At 52.7% G+C, this 22,238-nt stretch overlaps 5 protein-coding genes across 5 annotated transcripts; all 5 read left to right on the forward strand.

Moving 5' to 3' along the window:
- Positions 1–1,094: 1,094 nt before the first annotated feature.
- Positions 1,095–2,571, forward strand: N0V89_003359 (uncharacterized protein; the record flags this gene model as incomplete). The annotated part of the gene is made up of 2 exons (XM_056212161.1): positions 1,095–1,233; positions 1,283–2,571. 2 exons carry the CDS (start codon positions 1,095–1,097, stop codon positions 2,569–2,571), a joined length of 1,428 nt encoding a protein of 475 aa, XP_056075634.1.
- Positions 2,572–3,918: 1,347 nt separating this feature from the next.
- Positions 3,919–6,477, forward strand: N0V89_003360 (uncharacterized protein; the record flags this gene model as incomplete). Its single annotated transcript, XM_056212162.1, has 3 exons — positions 3,919–4,078; positions 4,127–4,862; positions 4,911–6,477. The coding sequence occupies 3 exons, from the start codon at positions 3,919–3,921 to the stop codon at positions 6,475–6,477; spliced, it is 2,463 nt and encodes an 820-aa protein (XP_056075635.1).
- A 1,786-nt stretch (positions 6,478–8,263) lies between these two features.
- On the forward strand, positions 8,264–10,705 carry N0V89_003361 (uncharacterized protein; the record flags this gene model as incomplete). The annotated part of the gene is made up of 2 exons (XM_056212163.1): positions 8,264–8,271; positions 9,112–10,705. 2 exons carry the CDS (start codon positions 8,264–8,266, stop codon positions 10,703–10,705), a joined length of 1,602 nt encoding a protein of 533 aa, XP_056075636.1.
- Positions 10,706–16,656: 5,951 nt separating this feature from the next.
- Positions 16,657–17,866, forward strand: N0V89_003362 (uncharacterized protein; the record flags this gene model as incomplete). The annotated part of the gene is made up of 3 exons (XM_056212164.1): positions 16,657–17,059; positions 17,106–17,205; positions 17,257–17,866. The coding sequence occupies 3 exons, from the start codon at positions 16,657–16,659 to the stop codon at positions 17,864–17,866; spliced, it is 1,113 nt and encodes a 370-aa protein (XP_056075637.1).
- Positions 17,867–19,762: 1,896 nt separating this feature from the next.
- N0V89_003363 (uncharacterized protein) lies at positions 19,763–21,076 on the forward strand (the record flags this gene model as incomplete). Its single annotated transcript, XM_056212165.1, has 2 exons — positions 19,763–19,940; positions 20,298–21,076. 2 exons carry the CDS (start codon positions 19,763–19,765, stop codon positions 21,074–21,076), a joined length of 957 nt encoding a protein of 318 aa, XP_056075638.1.
- Between the last annotated feature and the right edge of the window lie 1,162 nt (positions 21,077–22,238).

Here is a 22,238-nt window from a genome sequence, read left to right on the forward strand (position 1 = left end):
AGGTGATTCAGGACTCCCATCTTCGGGTTAGCGCTGGCGGACGTCACACAAAGCAGGAACGGCAGGTACGCGCTGTCACGTGGCCCATCAGGTCAGATCCATTTCTCAGTCGCCGCCAGCAAACCAATCGTGTTTTGTGGATTAGTAAGAACTGTTTGTACTTGACTTCTAGTGTGATCCGTACGCATAATAAATGATGAAATATTTTGTACGCCCCCCAAGTGGGGGCTGACGAGTTGGCATAGAGGAACCTCGATAATAGAAGTTTTTTCTTGAACAGAACAGGGCTGGATGAATTCTTAAATGGTATTAAGCCTTTCAAACATGCCTTAATCCCACCATGGTGTGGTCAATGACACCTCAGAACATGCTTCGCAGAGATTTCCTTTGTATCGATCCAGAGCGATATCAAGCATCCGGATCAAAGCTTAGAAAAAGTGCAGCACGCGAGATGAGTTTAGGTGAATGAGAATGCTGATCTCCTACCAACCTTGGAAGCCCGGGTGATGCGAGACATCTACACATATTGTTAGTGAAAAGCCATGTCAAGCACAGGCGCAGGTGCGCAGATCTGGGCACGTGGGTGAGGCTGAGCCCGAGTCCACCACGGGAATATGACTCCCCTATCTAGAGAGTTGTCTTCGATCGTTCAGTCTACTCATCAACTGAGGCTGGGTTGAAGGATTCAACAGTAAAGCAATCGCCCTAGGCATCCACACGACATCCTACACACAGCCTCGCTTGTACCACGGGCGTTTTTTTTCTCGAGGAAGGACTTTACGAGGATTGCCGAATTCGAATACCTCTTTCGGATTACATCCTACATAGGAGTCAGTCTGACCTGCAGCGTATAACTCGCCCGTTTCAGGCCGAGGTAAGCGGCCCCCAGGTCGCCTCGATCGCCGAGCCTCATAACAAGGTACAATCGCGCAGTCGAGAAGTACCTCAAATTCCATTTTCGAAATTGCAGAGACATTGAATCTTTCCTTCTGACCATCATGGAATCGCGATTCACAGAGGAAGCAGTCGCGCCGTCTACAAACGAGGAAGCGACAATCCGACGGCAACTTCCGGTGCTCCCTTCCACGAACACAATGGCAACAGACAGTGCGATGAGTGTCGTTATGGAAAAGAAATTCGATGTCGTAGGTGAGGATGCCGAGATCGGTGAGGTCAAGAGTGCGGTTGAGCTGCCCAAGCAATGGGGAAATCCTACCCTTCGTAAATTACGATGTAAGTCGCACCTCCCCATGCTTGAGATCCACTAGCTAACAATGAACAGATGCCTGGGCCAGCTCGTACCGCAAGACCTTCACTCTCATCTTCGCCATCAACCTCGCCGTCTTCATTGCACTTGTCGCGACTGCACCGAATGGCCGGCCTGAACATCGCGATATCGGAACCGCAGCATCAGCAAATCTCCTGGCGGCAATTCTGTTTCGCCAGGAGAACTTCCTCAATGTCGTGTATGAGGTGTTTGCACGCGCTCCTCATTCTTGGCCGTTGAGCGTCCGCAAGCGTTTCGCAAAGGTCTTTCACTACGGCGGAGTTCACTCTGGCTGTGGCGTCGCTGCTGTTGTATGGTACATCATGTACACCGTGGAAGCCACGCTTCTTCTGATTGAAGACAAGAACACGCACGGCGACATTTTGGCCAACATGGTCACCTCTTGGGTTCTGGTAACCATGTTCATCGTAATCCTCGCCGGCGCACATCCTTGGTTCCGGAGAAACTACCACGACCACTTCGAGGCATTCCATCGCTTTGCTGGATGGACGGCGCTGGTAAACTTTTGGGTTCATAATGTCTTCTCGGCTGCCATCACCGCGCGCGAGACTGGCGATACCACTGGCATGGCACTTTTAAAAACACCCTCCTTCTGGACAATCCTCGTCTCGACGGCTTGCACTGTACTATCCTGGTCGCGCCTGCGGCTCCGCAAAGTATATCCGGAGAAGCTGTCAGATCATGCCACGCGCCTGCACTTTCGGTACGCAGGTATGCCTTCCTTTTACGGCGTCAAACTCGCGGACCGCCCCCTCCTCGAATGGCACGCCTTTGCTACCATACCTGACATTGACGAGACAACGGGTAAGACGACCGGTTTCAGCGTCGTGGTCAGCAACGCCGGCGACTGGACGAACAAGCAGATTATGGCTTCGGGCGAGCGAAAGCTCTGGATCCGCGGCAACCCTCTGCACGGCTTACTTTACACGTCCCGCCTCTTCAAGCGCATCGTCCTTGTCGCAACAGGCTCTGGCATCGGACCTTGTCTCAGTCTCATGCATGCTAATATTACGCCGACGAGGGTATACTGGAGTACCCGGGATCCGCAGCAGAACTACGGCCGAAGTGTTGTCAACGCAGTGAAGAAGGCCGATCCTCGGGCCGTGATATGGAACACGAGTACACAGGGCCGCGGTACGATCGTGCAAAGCGTGTACAAGTTGGTGAAAGAGAGCGACGCTGAGGCGGTGTTTATTATCAGCAACCCCAAAGTGACGGAAATGGTCGTTTTCGGCATGCAGAGTCGCGGCGTTCCGGCGTATGGTGCGATATTCGATTCTTGAGCAGAGATTGGAAAACTGTGCGGCGGCCAGGCGTTTTGTTCGTTGCCGTTTCTTTTTTGGCGCATGGGGATCTAGAAGCATCTTGGGTCGGCATAGATTTTTGGATCAGATCATCGGCGCATATTTGGTTCAACAAGAACGAGCCGCATTGCAAGGCGTTCATCGGCGGATAGACGATATTGAGTCGACATATACAAAGAGCTTGCAGGTGGCGCTCAGCAAAATTCACGAGTTCTTCTGTCACGTCTCTGTGCTCCTCCGTGAGTGTCAGCGTCTCAGGCATCGACAATGACCTTAACAAAGATTCTCCTCTTCTGCTGACCATCTGTAGCTTGTTTAGTTTCATGATGTTTCGTATCGCGCCGTCGTCCGGCACGCGGATGCTCTCTTCTCCGATTGTTGATCCACAGCTACCACGTGTGACCGGATCGCCCATGCAACCCTACGAATGCCGATGCCTGCTTCCTCGCCCGTGCTTATGATTACCACACACGTGCTGTACGGAGTACCAAAAGACAAGGTACCTCGGTGCACTTCTCCCCACACGGCGTTCTTGGATGACGACACTGGGGAATTGCTCGGTATAAATGCTCCTCTCGGCTCGGGCTAAACTGCACCGGGCCACCTCCGCAAACACGGAGCCGCCAACGGCCAGACTAAGAAAATTCAACAACACCACGCGAGCGATGGGTCCTCATTTTACAGCCCGGCCGGCCTCGTCACGAGTGCCGGTCAATTGCCGAACGCGCGACATCGCCGTGAATTGGGCCGTTGGTACTTGGAGCGGGGTGCCAAGGTGCGAAATTTTGGGGTGCATGTCAGTTCAGGCTAGGTTCCCCGCTTGAATGATTCGTGTGGGACTTTGGCATCGTGGAGTGCGCGTGGGCGACCGCGGAGTATGCTTCGGCGGTGAGCACTCCTCGTTCTGTCCGCGCGCTTTCGTCGGCTCCAAATTTCGTCAGGAGGCACGTTGAAGAACAAAGGTTGTGGTAGTGAATGGCTTTATAAGCCTCCGCAATCAGGAACCGCGCCGGACCAGCCACTGGCTCAAAGAATCCCACGATCGACTCACGAGGCGCAAACAGGGGCGAGCTACTGGTCTACTAGGCGAGTGCTACTCATCCATCCCGCAAGCCACCGCTCGGGATGACGATGCTAGCTCCACGTCCACAACTGCACGCCAACGGGCAAACTTCGGGTCGAAGAAAGCGCCCTTGAATGCGGACGCGGTACTTAGCCGGCAAGGGAGATTCGGCCAGGTCATTGGTCGTGCGAGAGGCTGGTATAAAGACTGGCGTCCGGTAGCTATGAAGGAGCTCAAGACAGTCCTGCTTGTTTCTCCGAACCATGGCGACTCTTCTCTCTGTCTTGCTTGCGGGCTCTGCCCTTGTCAGCGCCCAGGACTTTAGCGGTGGTTCAAGAGGCGAGGATGCATTCAGTTGGGTCCAGCCGGTGAACACTACTATTTTGACCGAGCATGGCTCTTCGCCGGCCGTCTATCCCTCCCGTAAGATACCTTCGTTTCGAATCTTGAGAAACAATTAACACTTATTAGCCAATGCAACCGGGGCCGGTGGTTGGGAGGAGGCCCTGCAAAAGGCAAAGGAGTTCGTTGCTCAGCTTACCGTCGACGAGAAGTCCTACATGGTCTCGGGTCAACCCGGTCCCTGTGTTGGCAACATCGCCGCCATCCCTCGTCTCGGCTTCCCTGGTCTTTGTCTTCATGATGGGCCGTTGGCTATCCGTGTAGCGGACTATGCTAGCGTCTTCTCTGCAGGCGTGTCCGCGGGAGCGTCTTGGGACAAGGCCCTCATGTACGAGCGCGGTCACGCCATGGGTCAGGAGTTCAAGGGCAAGGGCGCTCACGTCGCGCTCCAGCCCGTTGCTGGTCCTCTGGGTCGCTCTGGCTACGCCGGCCGCAACTGGGAGGGTTCTGCTGCTGACCCTTACCTCGCGGGTGTCTTTATGAGAGAGACGATCCTGGGTACCCAGGATGCGGGTGTTCAGGCCTGCGCAAAGCACTACATTGGAAATGAGCAGGAGACTCAGCGCAACCCCGTGTTCGACCCGAATGGCACCGACACGGATGTCATCTCTGCGGCCATCTCTTCCAACCTCGACGACAGGACCATGCACGAGCTCTATCTCTGGCCGTTTGCAGATGCGGCACGCGCCAAGGTTGCATCCTTCATGTGCTCGTACACGAGGATCAACGGTAGCTACGGCTGCCAGAACTCTGCGGCATTGAACGGTCTGCTCAAGACGGAGCTTGGCTTCCAGGGTTACGTCATGTTAGTAAATCGACGTCAAGTATAAGGATAATTCACTGACTGAGCTAGGTCTGATTGGGGTGCAACCCACACTGGTGTCGCCGGCATCGAGGCTGGTCAGGATATGGATATGCCTGGCGGTCTCGGAGCCTATGGCACTGCTTTTGCTGAGGATGTCCCAGGACGCATGCCTTCCTTCTTTGGCGGCAACATCACTCTCGCCGTTAATAACGGTTCTTTGGCTGAAACTCGCGTCGATGACATGATTATCCGCATCATGACGCCTTTCTACGCTCTCGGCCAGGACAAGGATTTCCCGACTGTCGACCCCTCGTCCGCTGAGCTGAACACCTTTTCCCCGGTCAGCACTTGGAAGATCGACTGGAACCTCACTGGTGAAGCCAGCCGCGACGTTCGTGGCGACCACGCGAAGCTCATCCGGAAACACGGAGCGGCGGGTACCGTCCTGCTCAAAAACGTGAACAACGCGCTTCCCCTCAAGGCCCCCAAGAACATTGCCATCTTTGGCAACGACGCTGCAGAGCCCACTCAGGGCCAGCTCAACCAAGTAAACTACGAGTATGGCACTCTCGCGGCTGGCGGCGGTTCCGGCACCGGCCAACTAACCTACATCGTCACTCCTCTCCGCGCCCTCCAGGACCGCGCCGCCTCGGACAACGCCAAAATCGTGCAATACTGGCTCAACAACACGCTCATCGCCGACACCGACATCGACACCCTCCTGATCCCCGACCGCCCCGAAGTCTGCATCGTCCTGCTCAAGACCTGGGCCGAAGAAGCCGCCGACCGCGCCTCCCTCCACGTCGACTGGAACGGCGACGCCGTCGTCGACTCGGTAGCCTCAAAGTGCAACAACACCATCGTCGTCACCCACTCCTCCGGCATAAACGTCCTCCCCTGGGCCGACCACCAAAACGTCACTGCTATTCTCGCCGCGCACTACCCCGGCGAGGAATCCGGCCATTCGCTCGTAGATATCCTGTACGGCGACGTCAATCCCTCGGGACACCTGCCGTACACCATCGCGCTCAACGCAACGGATTACAACGCCCCGCCTACCACGGCTATCAACACGACGGGCGTGTACGATTGGCAGTCGTGGTTCGACGAGAAGCTCGAGATCGACTACCGGTACTTCGACGCGCACAACATCTCGGTTCGATACGAATTCGGGTTCGGCCTGAGCTATACTTGTTTCGCCTTCTCTTCCCTAGCCGCTGAGCCTCTTGCGGAGAATATTTCCGCGCTGCCGGAGAAGCTGGATGTAGTGCCGGGTGGGAATCCGGCGCTCTGGGAAGCCGTGTATAACGTCTCTGTTAGCGTTAGCAACACGGGGCCTGTGGCGGGGCATGCTGTTCCGCAGCTTTATCTTGGGCTTCCGGGTAGTGCGCCTGAGGGTACGCCGCCTAGGCAGCTGCGCGGGTTTGAGAAGGTTTGGTTGGAGGTTAATCAGACGAGGACGGTTTGCTTTGAGTTGATGAGGAGGGATTTGAGTTTCTGGGATGTTGTAAGTCAGGAGTGGAAGATTCCGGAGGGGGAGTTTACGGTTGGTGTGGGGGAGAGCTCGAGGAAGATAGGCGTGGAGAAGATGGTGGAGGTGTTGGGGGGTTATTGAGTGGATGGAATCATGGTGTTATGATGGCATGACTGCATGAGATACTCAGTGTACTGTAAATAGAGTTAATGTTCTTGTTCATATGAGGTTGTGCCGCGGTCGTGCATGCGTTGATTTGTGAATGGACATGCAGTATGAGGTATCAAGCGAAGGGCGAGAGTCGTGCGTATGTTTTTGGACGGCGCGAATGTAGGCTGGTGCGGGGGTTTTCGGTTGGGAGAATGATTGATGGTGTTTCTGCCTCTCTTCTAGATCTGACAGTCATGCGTCCCTCCCAAGCACGGTCATAGCCGCTCTCGTTCGTAAGGTTTAGCATGAACGCACATAGCGACGTCCGGTATTTTTAGCGGCGTGAGAGTCGCCCGTGCATTTTTGGACGTTTCGGGTGTGGGACTAGTGCGGCGGTTTTCGATCAAGAAGAGTTGTTCGCGGTGCTTCTGCCTCTGCCTCTTCTTCAGGATCTGACAGATGTGCGTCGCTCCCAAGCACGGTCATGCCCGCTATCGTTCGTGAGCTTCGGGACGAGGTGGTATGCTTGTTCATTCAATTGGCTGATCAGATGCTCAATGCGCTGCTGTGAAAGAGGAAGAGTCCAAGCTCGTGCGCTTCTCCCATGACACGTATGACGTAGGATGTGGTGAAAGTGCCTTCTCGTCATAGCATATGCCCGCAGTATGTCGGGTGTTCGGACCCAACGCGAGTTCTTTGGAAGATTGGAAGATTGCGTTGGTCTTGAACAAGGGCTTGGTATCAAGATCTAGCCCTTAACGATGAACAGGGTGATTTTTGCCTCGCTTTGTATGGATGCACTTGCATGGCGAGGATGCGAACCTCTGGAGCTCCGGAGGGACAGCTTGACAGCTGGATATCCTGGGGAGTGGTGTGTTGATTTTCATACGAAGGCATGTTTCCCTGTGCAAATCGCCCTGTAGGTCTTTTGAGCCGCTGTTGCTCGGAGTTGCATGCTTCCTCCTGCGTTGCTCTTCTTCTGTGCCTCGTGTTTCTTTCATTCTCGCGGATGGCCACGTTTCCGTGTATGCAAACTCCCGTACACTTATTCGCCTTTGTGTGGTCTTGTTGCTGTCACCTCTGTCTCCGTCTTCCCGCGCGTACTAATCGCATATGGCTTCCGTGGGCCATCCATGGCCGTCGCTACGGAGGGGTGCTGGTGGAGTTATGTTGAAGAACACGGTGCGGTGGAGCTGTAGACATGAATACCGCAAAGCTTGGGCATGATCATTGTAGGTTCGCAAAGCGGATGCGCCGCTGTCTGTTATTGGTGCTTTTGGAGCATGATTGTGGGATAATGGCGGTAGTCATCGATCTGGGATGTCGATTGTTCTGTCCCTCTGCCCTTGGCCCACCTCTCAAGCTATCCCCTCTGACATGTACGCGCGTGCTGCCGTCAAGCCCGACTTGAAGATTCCGTACTGGTTCGTGAATTCTCGAGCGGCCGGCAGGGGGAGGCTACGTGGCCCATGATGCCATCAACTCCAGCTGTTCGCGAGACGATGGAGGCGGTTGCGGCAGCAGGCGTATTTTCTTCAAGTGGCTCCTGTGTATAATGGCATTGCCCTCGCACACCTTCCGTTCTTCGTGATGCTATAGCTTCTGTCATGTAGCTCCGGTGCTCCTGTCGCTGTGGAGGCTGACCATACCGAACTATCGGCATAAGAACGGTGCCTTCGAATCTCCCTCTCCATTGACCGGTCCAAGTACAGATTGCAGGCCACTAACCGTGATAAGCTCCAATCTCTTTCACCCGCTAGCCTGTTTGCCTTTCTTGATGCCGGAGTCCTCTTCCTGGTGTGGTTGAGTTTCTCGTTACCCACGCAACAGCTGGCGACGCTCCGGGTAGCTTCTTGCCTCATAACCCTCACTCGACATCTTTCTACCACTGCAATCGTGTAACCCAGCTTCTTTTTCGACCTCAGAATATCGCCTGCCGCCTGCTTACGATTGGCTTCAGCCGACACAACGCGTGAGTGCTTCGCGTCCGCGATCTTTTTCGACCAGCCGAAGCTCACCCACAACAGTGACCACCACCGCGAAATTCTTCGACCGTGTCATTCTCACTGTTCGACCTCTGATTCCCGATCGCCCACGCTTGCTACCAGGTATGATTCCGCTCTCTGCTTCTTGCTTTTGCTCGGCCCTTGGCCATAGCAGTTACAGCGCGGCGGAGTTTCTTCGTAATTCTTAACCACAACACAACCCCTTTCTAACACACAGCTCTCCAGGTACAAGCTGCATCTTCTCCCAGCTGCTTAGCTCGCGAACTCCTCTGCCGCGTAAGTGCGAAAACAGCCGCTCCTGCCACGCCTACTGATCCATCACGAAGAACCCAACCCTCAGCTTTCGCCGCCGCCGCCGTCCTTGCGCTCCTTGCACAGCACGCTGTCAGGTCACATTCAGGCCGCAAACATCCCGCAATCGACAAGCTAGACGGCTTGCCTCAGCACGAGTTGTGTAAGTGCGCCTGAAGTATGCAAACACCTCTTCCTAACAGTATTTAGAAGGCGCAAAATCCAGTAGTAGACACTCCACGGCGTTCGTCACTTGAACGTCGTCGTATATATACTCAACAACCAAACATCCGACGCGTAGTCAGCACAAGGTAGGGAGTATCTCCAGATCCCAGCGCGGCACTGCTAACCGAGACAGCAAGGTGCGGCCGACTTCGTACTTCAACCGCTTGAACGAAGCCATAGAGAATCGCGTGTTGTACCCATTCAACACGATCGCGCTGTTGGGGCAAGATCCAACGCAAATGCAGATTCCCATACCAGCCTCGTTCCTCGCTGCGATGGAGCCCCGCGTAGAAGCCACCGTGCGTGAGCTACGCAACCGCTTGACCTACCAGGAAGCGAAGAAGATCGTGGTCTCCATCTTGCCTACTCTTGAGCCTACGGACGTGTCTTCAACCCACTGGATTGCCGAGCCTTCTTCCCGCCTGCTGCGTCCTCAAGAGGTCATCACCTCACTGGGGCCGCACTCAGTCTTCCTCGACCAAGCCTTGCAATCCGATGACTTCTTCCAGAAGCTGGTGTGCGCAATGCTTCTCAAGAGTACACAGCCGAAGTTGTCGTTCCTCCAGGTGATCGTCATGGCATTGATGGCTTATGGGGATATCGCAGATGAGACCGAGATCTGCGATTGGATGTGGGAAAACATCCCCTTCTGCGGTCAATGTATCAAAGCGCGGTTGGCTCTTGTAATCCACAGGGAGCTCACCGTAGTCTTTGAGAGCCGCCATCGGGTCCTAGAGCCGATTGACGCTGCCGTTTGTGGTCGAGGACTGGTCTACGAGCGAGAGCAGAAGGGTCGTGTTTGGCGGCTACCCACGAACAGCGAGAACCGCATCTTCCAAGGCCTGTACGCGCCAGGGCACGTCTTACTTTGGAATCGCCCGCGGCCCTTCGTAGCCACCCAGAATATGCCCAGGATACGAAGTGTGGCGGCGATCAATGGGACCCCGTTCCTAGCGCACAGTTACGTCCCCAAGCTTGAGATGATGCCCGCGGAAATCTTGGACCAGATCGCCTGGCACAGTGTCCTGCGTTCCGAAACTGTTCAGGCTCTGATAACTTCGGCCGGAATTGGCTTCTACCAGATCGCGGCAGAGTCAATCACAGCAAACGCCACGGGTCAGTTCGCAAACCTTCCTCGACGCCGACACTACCGTGAGCTAGGACTTATCGATGCCAGGCCGTTGTGCGGTCTTCCACGTCTGGATGAGCTCATCCGAGAACAGTTCTTTAGCAACAACCACTTTAGGTTGAAGGACAGCGTCCACGGTTACCACGCCACGACGTACCAGATGTCAGCTTCAGGTGTCGCTAACGATGTGACCTATCTGCCCTGGGAGTTCGTGGACCGGCTTGGCTCCAAGAGTGCTGAACTCCTTACGAGTATCAGCATCGAACTTCAGGTAGAGGCGCTTGAAGAGACCGAGGTGTTCCACTTTGACGAGGGGTACGCCGAAAAGGTGATAGAGTTCCTGAGCTTGGTACGGGAGAGTAGCAATCTCCGGTGCTTGGAGGTACACATCGAGTGGGTTCGGGCTGAAGACGTCCGAGGCCTGTACATGGGTGGCGATGTCCCGGATCTCAAAGTTTTCGAGGAGCTGTCAGCATTCCGTGGCCTTAGGGAGGTGTACCTTCCTGGTCTAGAACTCTTCCCTGCACTACGTGAAGAGCTGGTACGCCTGATGACTTCGCCTCAATAGAACTGGGCCACAGGGCAGGTCTCACAAGCGGGAAAATGGTGAGTTTCAAGTACCCCGAGAGTATTGAAGAGGACTGACCAGATCCAGGAAGCATACGATGACTACGATCTAGGGGGGTATCCACTATGGAGGCGCTTGACGCTCGTGGTTGAGGTGGTAGGACTATGACTAAAACGTACCAAACGATGTTGTCTTTACTTTCAGCGAAATCCTGTACACAGTCCAGGGGCAAGTTTAGTTTGGTATCATTAGTGTACTTTGAACCTGAAAATTCTCTTCTACGACTCAGATCGTTTGCTGTGGTCGCGACACAAATTACGCAAACGGCCTTTCTTTGCAGGACTTCTTTATGCCCGGCGAGCTAGCTTTTTCATCTTCTCCTCGTATATGGTGCGCTTCATTTCGTGGAGGATAGATTCATACAATGATGGGATCTTCTGACTTATTGCACTTTTGAAGCCACTGCGTTATTCTATTATCACATGATGGTTTGTACAAAGGTCTGGTAGATCTTGTACCCCTTTCCAGTCTTTCGCTCTCGTCCTGCTAACATGCTACACAGGACAGACTTGAACAGGTATGAGTAGGTTGCAGCGATTCAATGCGACTTCCTGTGCTCGATCAGGTAACACTGGATTGTGATAGCCCCATCGTGGCCGTGACACGGCGCTGCAGAGCATGCCGAAGCAGCGGTAGGAAGCCGGAGTTTTAGAAGAGACCATCTTAAGTCGCCCGTTCGCAATTCCCGAATGCTCGCAGACTGACTCCTTTCTATGTATACACATAATACCGAACTTCTGCGGCCTCGGATCATGGCGGCCCGTGATTGCTCTTTCATCAACCTCTTTGTCCGACAAGGAAGGTCCGTGCACGGCGCGTTTGTCGCTGGGTCGTCCCTAGCGGTGGCTGCTACGACCACTCATTCCCCGCTCAACTGTGTCGAACTTTGTTACGCCTTGTGTTGAGCCAGCGGCCTGACAGATCGCACCTACGCCAAAGTGTCTGTGTGCGCGGGCTTCAGTGCACGTGTCTTTTGCAATCGCGCTCAGATTCCATCGCGTAATCTCAAAAAGGTTGAGCCGGCTCAGCATTCGAGGGACTGCAATGAAACGGCTGGGATCTTGAAGTGGCGCGACTCACATGGCGAACTCGTTTGCAATCGCATGGCAGTGCTCAATAGAAGGTCATAACAACAGCCTCTGCGAACAGTTCCAACAATCCAATCGAGGGCCTTTCTCTATAAAACATCATCCGGACGAAGCCAGAGTCAAAGCGAAAATGCCCGATAGCGCAGAAGCAAGACAAGCCAACGACGGGTCGAAGTGGTTCCTGTCAGCCAATGCATGAGGAAAAAATCTCGGAAAGGCTAACATCGTAGTCGGCATTCATCAATTTGAGGTGGCGACGGAGGAGAAGAACACGCTGCGTCCATGGTGTGGCAATTAGGGTTTTCCAGACAACGGACAGGCATACTGACAACAGTCATGCCTGCCCTCTCCAAAGCGGCGAAGTGGCGCCATTGGAATCATTACCCACATCACCGGCCATGATTTAGATCCCAAAAACCTTTGTGCGTCTCGTTCCGGGAGGATAGATTTCGACGTCCATGCCAGCCAGGTCGGGCTTGACAAAATGGCTGGTGTTCTAGTCTCGTCGTAGCCAAAGGAGACCAGGACCATCAGGGGTCTCCTGCCCCCATGACAATGCGCATGAATAGTTGTTTTCATTGGAAGACCGTTTTGTCGACCATATCTGGGGAGCTAAACTAGACGTGGCTGTTTGAAGCTCCACCGCCTTCTCGCCCCTCCTGAGCCTTCGATGCCCTGGTCCCTCTCGGCGTCGGTCTGGGTTGCGCAGTTTTTACAGAGTGTGGTTCATTATCAATGGCTGTCCAGCGCCGCGAGCCCTGAATCGAAGTGTATTGGTTCCTAAGTGGTGACAGGTATGAGACGCCTGAAGCACGCGGATTCGTGAGAACTGGTTCGAAGAGAGGCTTAGCGAATAGGGTCCCCCCGGCCCCATCAGTCCGCAACACCAGCATCAACAGGGACTCGAGAGCAACGTTCCGATGATGGATGTCCGTTGTGTGTGGTAGACCACATGGACTGTATGTTTGAAAGAGCTATGCCGACTGGATTTTAATGTGGCCGAGGACGCTGTGGTGTCCCGAGGTCTTCGAAAGACAGAGTCATCGGCACCTTCCAATGGAGACAACGGTGGATCCATAGCCCACGTTGAGACAGGGATCGATGAACCTTGCCAAGGGGTATTGCGAATGATTGGACCGCGGAAGTTCTCTCCGCTGGCAGTTCTCTCACGCAGTTGTATACTGTGCATGTCCTTACCGAGTCCTCCGGGATCAGCCCTCGAGATAGGCAGGCAAGGCCAATGACGTCCGCCTTGTGGAAGGGCTTTCAGTACCGGAATGTCGAAAAGGCTTCTGTGTTGGCTGCTCAGTCGAGAATCGGCGATGAGAGTGTGTCTTCTGCCGAAGCTGTCCATGCGCGAACGTCCGGGCGCAGACATAGACCGGCCACCAGCTGTGGGGCACGCCATGGGCTACAATGGGGCACCTACTGTGGAGGTTCGCCAAGGTCCGTCTCAGGCTGCAGACGAGATGAGCTACCCACGGCTTCCACTCCTTATTTGTCCGTGTGTAACGATGTTTGCGTCGAGGCGGAGGACAGAGCTGATTATGCTTTGCTTGTCGCACAAGCGTCGTACATCTCTTCGAGCAGCGGTACGATACGTCCAGCGTACTGTAGCAACTGTGCGCTCAAGCGTTGTTGATTGGTCTCCCGGAGACTTTTTCGAGGCAGAATCGTGCAGCCGCCCTCCGAGGGAGCCACACCTGTACTTGACAGTGGATAGGCATGTATACGCATTGGAAAACCGGTGTCAGTGAGCTGGTTCAGCGCATGAACTCTGCGGTACGAGAAGGCATGTGTTGACTGTGTGTTGAACGCGGAACAACCGGGCTGTGTCTGTCAGTGGTTTGCAATCAAACGACCCTGGCAAACATTGCATACATCGATTGCGTGGACTCGAAGCACGGCACATTTGGCCCTCGCCAAATGACTCGGTGTGAAGACGAGCCCAAGTAACGGTGAAGCAGGTAGCTGAAAATTCAAGAGAGCGAGGTGGTGTGCACGCACGGGCCTGATTAGTTTCCGGGCCCCCCTACCCGGTGAATTGCTCCAGAAACGATGCTCTGAGGTCCTTACTTGGGTTCCTCGTTGGGTGCATTTCAAAGTACGTTTCTCAAGGACAAGTCTGAAATCCTGTGCGTTGGAACATGCCACAAGAAGCCGGATAAAAAGCATTTAGGAAATCCCGAGGCCTTGTCTCCTTCCACCAACCCCCTGGCGCTACACTGCTCAATATCGCCTCAAATTGTCTTGCGATTAGGCATGCCATGTCCAGAAATCCAAGGGATCAGCCTTCTCAGAAGCAGAGAGAAGTACTACAAGCTCTCCACGGTACAATTTTCCCAAGTACTCGGTCAGCGGACTCCTCCTACGCCGCACGGCACCGGTTTGATGGGGACCTCGATACCAAATCGTTGACAAGACAAGTTGACAGCAATTGGGATGCTCTTGCCACTGTCGCTGGCTTTGATTCTCCTGAGATGGCCATAATGATAGCTGAAAAGCATGCGACGGTGATAAAGGAGGAAGTATACGTAATGGTCGCCGTCTTTACTATCGTATCTTGAAATAATCCTAGACGTTATTTCACACTAGGAGACTGCCGTTCCTCGGATGGTAGGTAGATCGTCTAGCACTTCGACAACAGCCGTTCCCAAGCGCGAATTTCAGCCAAGGTAATCCTGGTGAGCCACGCTAGCAAGCCGCGTCGCGGTTCTCTTGAAACCAAGGTCACTGACTCGTTAACTCCACCTTCCGACGGCCCCCGAATTCTAGTCATTCCATCGACAACCACAGCGATTATCAATCGGGGTAGGTCTCTACCTATATCTCGGCATCTAATCAATCATATCAATCTCCTCTGTGCGCCACTGATGGCATGGCGGTGAAATGGTGAACGATCGACAAACAAAAGTGCACCAGAAATCCACATCGAAGAAGCTGGAACAGGAAAACAATGCCATCGCAAGTCATGAGTTCCTGTCCATTCCTATATCTCCATTCACCAAGTGCACGTTGGCCTCCCGCGCAGCTTTCAATGATCATCGATTGGCCAAGTTCACGTTCGGGCCTTTTGGGAGCAATCTTGTGGCGGTGTGACGCATTCTATGCAAACGTCCATCCTATGAGATTTCAAGTCGTCGTGAGCGCGAAGGCGAAGTGGCGAGCAATCTTTTCGAGATGCGTTGAGGTGATGGGATGCCTGATATTCCCAGGTAGGAAACTCTAGCGGGTGTACTCGTCTTCGGGAATTTTAGATCGCGAGCATGGCCACGGGGATATCCTTAACATATTCATATTGATACATGCAGCTTGTAGTGATCGATAATGTTGATGTCGATTGTTCCAGGCTCGTGGATATTTAGCTTCCCCGGCTTATAAAGATCGTCGACCGGAGATGACTCCTCCGACGATTTATGCTTAAAGGTAGGGTCTGTGGCAACGACTTACAGCCCGTGGAGAACATCCGATGGTAAAAGTCATCAAGTACATGCTGTTCGCAGGACGCATGATGCCGCTAATGCTATTGCTGTCACGATGTTCTGCTGGGATAGCGGAGAAAAGGAGGCTAATGTAGGCGCCGCTTCACTCTCAGGGATGTGAGGATTTCGGCAGCTAGGCCGAACGTTGATCCTCACCACGTGATCGCGCTTAAATTAACATGCACGTCTTCATCGCTCTCTTCGACGATGTCGCACATGCGAACATTGCAGCAACGTCTGCAACATTCTACACCCGAAGCGCGATAGCTTGCCCACACCCTCCTATCTACCCAATGATGACCTCTTCGCCGGCATGGCATCTGCCGTCGCCATCGGTCCGAAAGCGCAATCTCGAACGGTGAGGCTCCACCCTCCCTTTTGGGTGTCGCTCGGAGCCCAAAATGTCAAAAGACCCGGATCTATCTCGGCAGCTAGCCCTGTCAGCTTGTGTGATATTACAGGGATAACGCAGGGATAACGCAGACTCTTCTCGGCCCACCAAACTCAAACGCAACACCTGCCAGACTTGAAGCCGCTCACTGTGGGGAGGCAGGGACTAGACTGCAACAATTGTTCGCTTTCGTATAAGACGCAGTGCAATAGTGTCTTTTTCCATCATTTTGCCACTTCATTCGCCGCTTTCGAACCTAGAGTTCATTTAGGGGCACGTCTAGTGAGTTCGCGGAAGCATTGCGTGGATCCCGCCGCAACGAGAATCGACATGGTACCCAGCCCTGTGTAGTACTAACCAAATTCTGCCGTTCCTCGGATACTACTCCAAAACCAGCCTATGATCACCACGGTACCTGTCGTCGTCACGGATCTAGGTTCTCATCCGAGAATAAGGTTCCTCCCCCCACAGTTCTCTAACACAAACATGCTTAGCAGACGGCATGGGTGGGATATTAATGAGACACTCGGTCGCAGGATCGACGAACAGGGGAAGACTATAAGGATTGTGGGCACCCAAAAGGCGCAACGTTCATCCTTCAATTACCGTTCTGGCGCAATCCTTCCGCATCCTCCTACCATCAGTACAGTTCGTCTTCAGCCCTATTGTCTAATTGCCCGAATTTAGCCCTATACCCATCTATGTTTGTTTGAGGAAGAGAGGTGAAGCGTGGCCGTGCCGTTGCTCGGATCGCTCGGAACCGATTGAGGCTGTCGATTGAGCCTGTTCAGCAATGGAGAATCGAGGGGGACAAGTAGCTGCTGTAGCTATTGTCTTCTTAATCTTGACATGGCTCACCGTGGGCCTGCGGTGCTACGTGCGGTCAGTGCATCACTCTTTGCGCCGAGTTGGTAACTAAAACAAACCAGAATGGCCATTGTTAAAGGCTTCGGATTAGACGACAAGCTCATGGTAGTAACTCTCGCCTTCTTCACAGCATACCTAGCCTGCCAGCTCGGCGGTGCAGCCCATGGTACTGGCCAACACCGTTCAGCACTCACGGACGAACAAGCGCAAACTGCCCTACACTTTTGGTATTTCTGCGAAATATTTTACACCATATCGACGTGTCTCTTAAAGTTGGCCGTCGGATTCTTCTTGCTGCGCATAACAGTGCACAAGTGGCACATTTGGATCATCCGCTTGATCATGGCCGTTGCCGGTTTCTTAGGCATCGGGTACACCGCATTGGTCATCTTCCAGTGCAAACCAATCTCGTACTGGTGGGATCTTGACCCTACCCATGAGGGGAAAATGCCTGGACGCCTCACTTGTCATGATTTTTACGTTTGTGGTATCGGCTCTGAACTCGTTTGCAGACTGGACGTTTGGCATCCTGCCCGTTCTTATTGTCAAGGATCTGCAAATGAAGAAGCGCATGAAGGTGGTTGTTTCTGGTGTCATTGGGCTGGCAGCAATGTAAGTTCCGCATGGGTATCTCCCATTCTGGACACATGCTTACAATAACAGCGGCTCTACTGCAACAATCATCCGCTTGCCTTACACATCTACCCTCAAGCCATACAAGGGCGATTTCCTGTATCGCACGACTGACTTCGCCATCTGGACCACCGTCGAAGTCGGCATCGGTATCACAGCCGGTTGCATCGCGTGTCTCAAACCCCTCGTCAAATCCAGCTTCCTTTCTACTCGATCAGGACAGAAATCTACCGGGAACCCTTGGAGCAAAGGCACAGGAAGCAGGCTTGGAAGCAAGATTGGTGGAACCAATGGCAGGCAGACTCCCATAGGAGGACTCGAAATGAAGCCAGTCGTTGTTGCCAAGAACACTACGACAACTACGGTCACGGCTGGGAGGAGTAGTAGCGACTCAGACGAAAAAGATCTCGTGAATAACGGCATGACGGTGGGAAGTTGGGATAATGCGATCAGCAAAAGTGTGACCACTACGGTTGTGGAGGAGCGTATGGATGACCGTGCTGGTCGTGCAACACGCAGACCTGAGCCAAGCGATATCACCATCCAGCGCAGACGAAATGGTAGCCCGGGGGGAGATAGTGGGTCGACCCTTCATGACGACGAAAGACGAGGGCCAGTACGAGCATATGGAGCGTTTTAGCAACTTCGAGCGAATGTATTATCATCTCCACGCCACAAGGCATCGCTCAGGAAGTGATTGCTATGTCTCCATGCCCGCCGACTCACTGTACTCACACAGCATGTATATTACTACTTTGACATAATCGTAATAGAAGGAGGTCATAGGCGTCTTGAACTGCACGCCTTTGGCATGAACAGTGCCGCGTCCACTTGGCAGTTGGGAACTCGTCTATGCCTCCCAGGGCAACATGAAGCTCGTGCGCGACACGTGGGATGTCAAACTTGAAACCATCAAAGGGGTCCAGGGGTTTCTCCACTGGGTGGAGCTTGACGCTTGGCTGACGAACGTTCCAAGAGTGGGTCACTTCGGCAAAAGGCAGCGGTGCCGCGAAGCTCGCCGGTCACAACCTCGGGGAAATCATGTGCCCAATCTAGGCCTAAATAGTGCGCCCCTAAACGGTAGCTAGACACGTGCTAGCCTCCAGCGTTCATTCCACTTTACGATTCCGCGGCCTTGGTAGATGTCTCACATCGCGAGGTATTTTGCTGACTCGCCTTCTCTACGGCAATTGCGCTCTATTACATGCCGACAGCAATATGAAAGTTGCGAATACGAGGTAGCTTCCCGCAACTTCATTAGCTAAAGCTTGCATCCGCTACAGTTGCCTACGGACACTAAGCTGGACGTCTACTGCACCACGCCGCGGAACCACGAACGGAAGCAAGCTCTCCGGCTGTGATGACGTCTGATACGTTTGTGTAGACCGACATTCTAGGAAAACACCAATGCCGCTCAACGTTTAGAGCTACATTAGTTACGTTTTCGGTATGTTCCCATAGGCAAACCTTGACGGCTCATAGCCTCTGCCCAAACTCTATACTGTGGCGCGCGCGTCTGGTCGATGCCACTAGTGATGCGCAAGCTGCGGATGAGAGCGCAACTATCGTAGAGTCTGGAACATTTTATTTACCCCATTGACCGCTAGCGAACTGACAGTCGCGCGCCGACGTTACCTTATTTCAGGAACCGAGAGCACTTATGCCCGTCAGAGGCCGTGCACCCGGCATAGCAAACTGGGGCTGGGAGAGAATGACTGTGACGGGTTTCGTGATAGTTGGCGCCCAAATCCTGGGGGCTCGTTCCTAGCCATGACCTCAAGCGATGTGCAACATCCTTCCGAGATGAAGTAGACTCGTCCAGTCCCGGAGACACTGGTTCAAGATCACCATCTATGACTTCCCACATTCTACAGAAGATTTGGTTGAGCTCTTTGACGACACTACGTGAAATGACTGCCACTCGCGATGAGTCTCCAATATAACTGTGACTGTGACCTTGTCCGCGGCATTCCGCATTGCACGAACGTGAGATTCGTGTAACGTAATTGACCAATGGAACTGTGGGTTGGGCAGCGAGAACTACAGCACTGCATTGTTTGTCACCTTGGCGACTGGGCTATGCTCTCGACGTTACGGTCTCAGGCACTTGGACGGTAATGTACTCTTTTGTGAGTCTTCAGTATGAGTCCGCTCATTGTATAAAAGTTCTTTCCGAACCTCTTGTTCAACTCTTGTCGCTATCGATATACAATCACAGCTGCATCTCCACAGAACTGCCAAAACAAGCATCTCGCGAGACCTTTTCGAGACCTGAAACCCATCCGCCTCACCGAGAGTACCCAGGCCCTTCCCCTTGCCATTTCTACATCACATGATGGCAACCCAAACACACTCGTCTTCTTCCCTTGTGGAGCCGGTCACTCCAGTAAGCCAACGATCTCCCGACGCAATCTGACTGCCCTCATCCTGTTCCCAAGATTATGTTCAAACCATTCAGGCTGTGGCGCAAGCGGTCAATAAGCTTTACGAAGATTTGGGCGAGAAGCGCTTGTTCACTATAGAGAGCATTAAATACATGCAACTTCTATTAGACACGATCCACGACGTTGAGAAGCTAAGGTATGCGAACGTCTCGGAAACAACGGAAGAATACACATTCAAGGATAGACATGGCAAGGAGCACAAGTTGAAGCATTTGAGGACTGCTGAAACTTTTGAACATGAGCAAGAGCCAGGTTCAAAGCTTCTAGAAGGTACGACCACGATGACTTTTGAGAATGCACTTGGCGAAGAGCACCAATTCGAGGTTCCACTCGTACCATGGTTGTATTCGCATGACCTCTTCGACGTGGAGTGAGTGAAATACTTGACTATCAAGAAGGTCTGCTAATTTACACCTAGTGTGAAACCTGTGATATGCTTCTTTTCGTACCAACAGTTGATTATCGATCCGACTTTGGATGCATTTTGTCCAGAGCAGCTAGCTCTACTTGGTCAGCAATTTGAGAATCGACCGATTACGCCGAAACTATGTTCGTCGGGAAGTTGGCAATCGCTTGCTGCCAAGTACATACCGATGTATTTTGGTTACAACCTAATGGATATGATAGGTTCAGAAATTAATATAATAGATCCAGAAACCGGCGGCACTTTCGAGCAGCAGGAAAAGCGGGCGGAAGAGATTAAGAAGGATTCTGAACCTGAGCGAGACGAAATACTCAAATTCGTTGGAGAAGCCAAAGGCACCATCAAAAAAATCGTGTGCTTCGGCCTGGGCTCAATAATCGGCGACGAAGAAGTTAATGAAGATGCGGTACCTCTGCATTATACCGTATTGAAAATTGCAGATAAGTTGGACATTCCAGTCTTTTTTCAGGACCCTTCCTATCAAGAGGAAGACGAGATATTTCTGCGAGCGACAATCTTCGACCCGCCGAGGATCCAATTCCTCCAGTATCCGGAAGGCCTGTATGAGATCGATCAGAACACACTCGTTTTTTGCGCCAGAAATCCTGGTTTCCCAATACGACAATTGGTCGCAGATCTCACCCATGAATACGGCGGACCAGCTGCAATCTTTTGCCCGCGAGTCGAAAATGCCGTGATGAAGGAGTGGACTGTGGAGGCTGAGATGAAAGAATTCCGCACGGTGACAAGCGAATGGGATACGGGGAATGAGGTGGTTAAAATCCGCACAAAACCACATGAGTCCCACTATGATCCCTGCAACAAGCATGTTGTGAACATGCTGAAGGGCTTCAGTGAGGACTTGAACATCGACGAGTGGTATGCCCGGACAAGGGAGGTGCGTGAAGGGTCCTGTTTCCCATCGCGAGCGTATAACTCCGGGTGCTCCTTGTATGTCAAGAAGGGCACCGCAGACTCGTAAGGGCGTTTGAGCAGGCACTTGAAGATCACGAAACCTAATAAGCTTTTCTAGCCATGTAAGTATGGTATGAATTCTACTTTGAGGTTCTTGCATGATCGATTTAATGATCTGTATGTTGTCCATTATGCTGAACCTGAGCAATTCCTTTCATAATATGTGTATCATTGCGAACTTTGCGACAGATCTATCACGTTGATGTTAAGTATTCAAGATCTTCAATTCTAGTTTCTCGTCACAAGTTACTAAACGTATAGAGTATTCGTACGGCAGCTAACGTGCTACTTGCTGGCGGATCTTGGGCCGACAAGGTTTCGTAATCTACTCTCCAACTGTTGAAAGTAAGGATAGACCTCTCGACTAGTCTTTCTACTCGATTTCCACTCGTTCGTTCGGCCAGCCAGTATAGCGGGTCATTCACCTAACGGTGCATCCTCAACCCCATAACGCGACCTGCAAGCACCTTCAGCTCCGACCAGACACGCGAGGAAACGAACTGCGGAGAGATTAGAGCGCCGTGACCACCCACAATGAAAAGGTTTCTGATCGTCGATGAGAATTAGAGCTAATTAGCGATACAATACAAATTGATAAGATTGTCTCACTGTCTGTGAGACCTCACCACGAAATTTGCTTTCAATATCAACTCCACGCAGCATATAAGTAGGAATCTACGCATCCTTAGATCCGAAGCGGCCAGTATTCTTTCTGTTACTGCACCAATTTCTGTTACTGCACCAAGTGTTCTATATCCACAATACCATCCCGGACCCGCATAGTCGGTGAGTAAATTTGGAGCCCCGGGGCGATCCACAGTCGCCGGCGCATCTAGTCTTCCTCACGACAGCCTGAATCAACTCGATTTAGCATACACCACTTGAATTATGGAAAGATCGAAGTCGCGCGTTACAACATAAGTCTAAGAAATATGGAAACTGATCAACCGCTGATGGTGCTCCAGCCATTGCCTCAGGCGTTAACGACGAGGCTGTAAAAATGGACTCACGAGGTGCTCTTCACACATGATCGCGCTTGTCTCACGATGTATGGGCTTTACCAGAAAATCATAGCTCAGCGAATGTGTAGACAAAAGTATTATGTATTACCAATTATATACATCATTGAACATTAAACCCCCACTAAACTATCCCCTTCTACTCCTCCC

Source organism: Didymosphaeria variabile, assembly GCF_027946475.1.
Source record: "Didymosphaeria variabile strain IMI 356815 chromosome Unknown scaffold_2, whole genome shotgun sequence".
NCBI classification, from domain to species: Eukaryota; Fungi; Ascomycota; class Dothideomycetes; order Pleosporales; family Didymosphaeriaceae; genus Didymosphaeria; species Didymosphaeria variabile.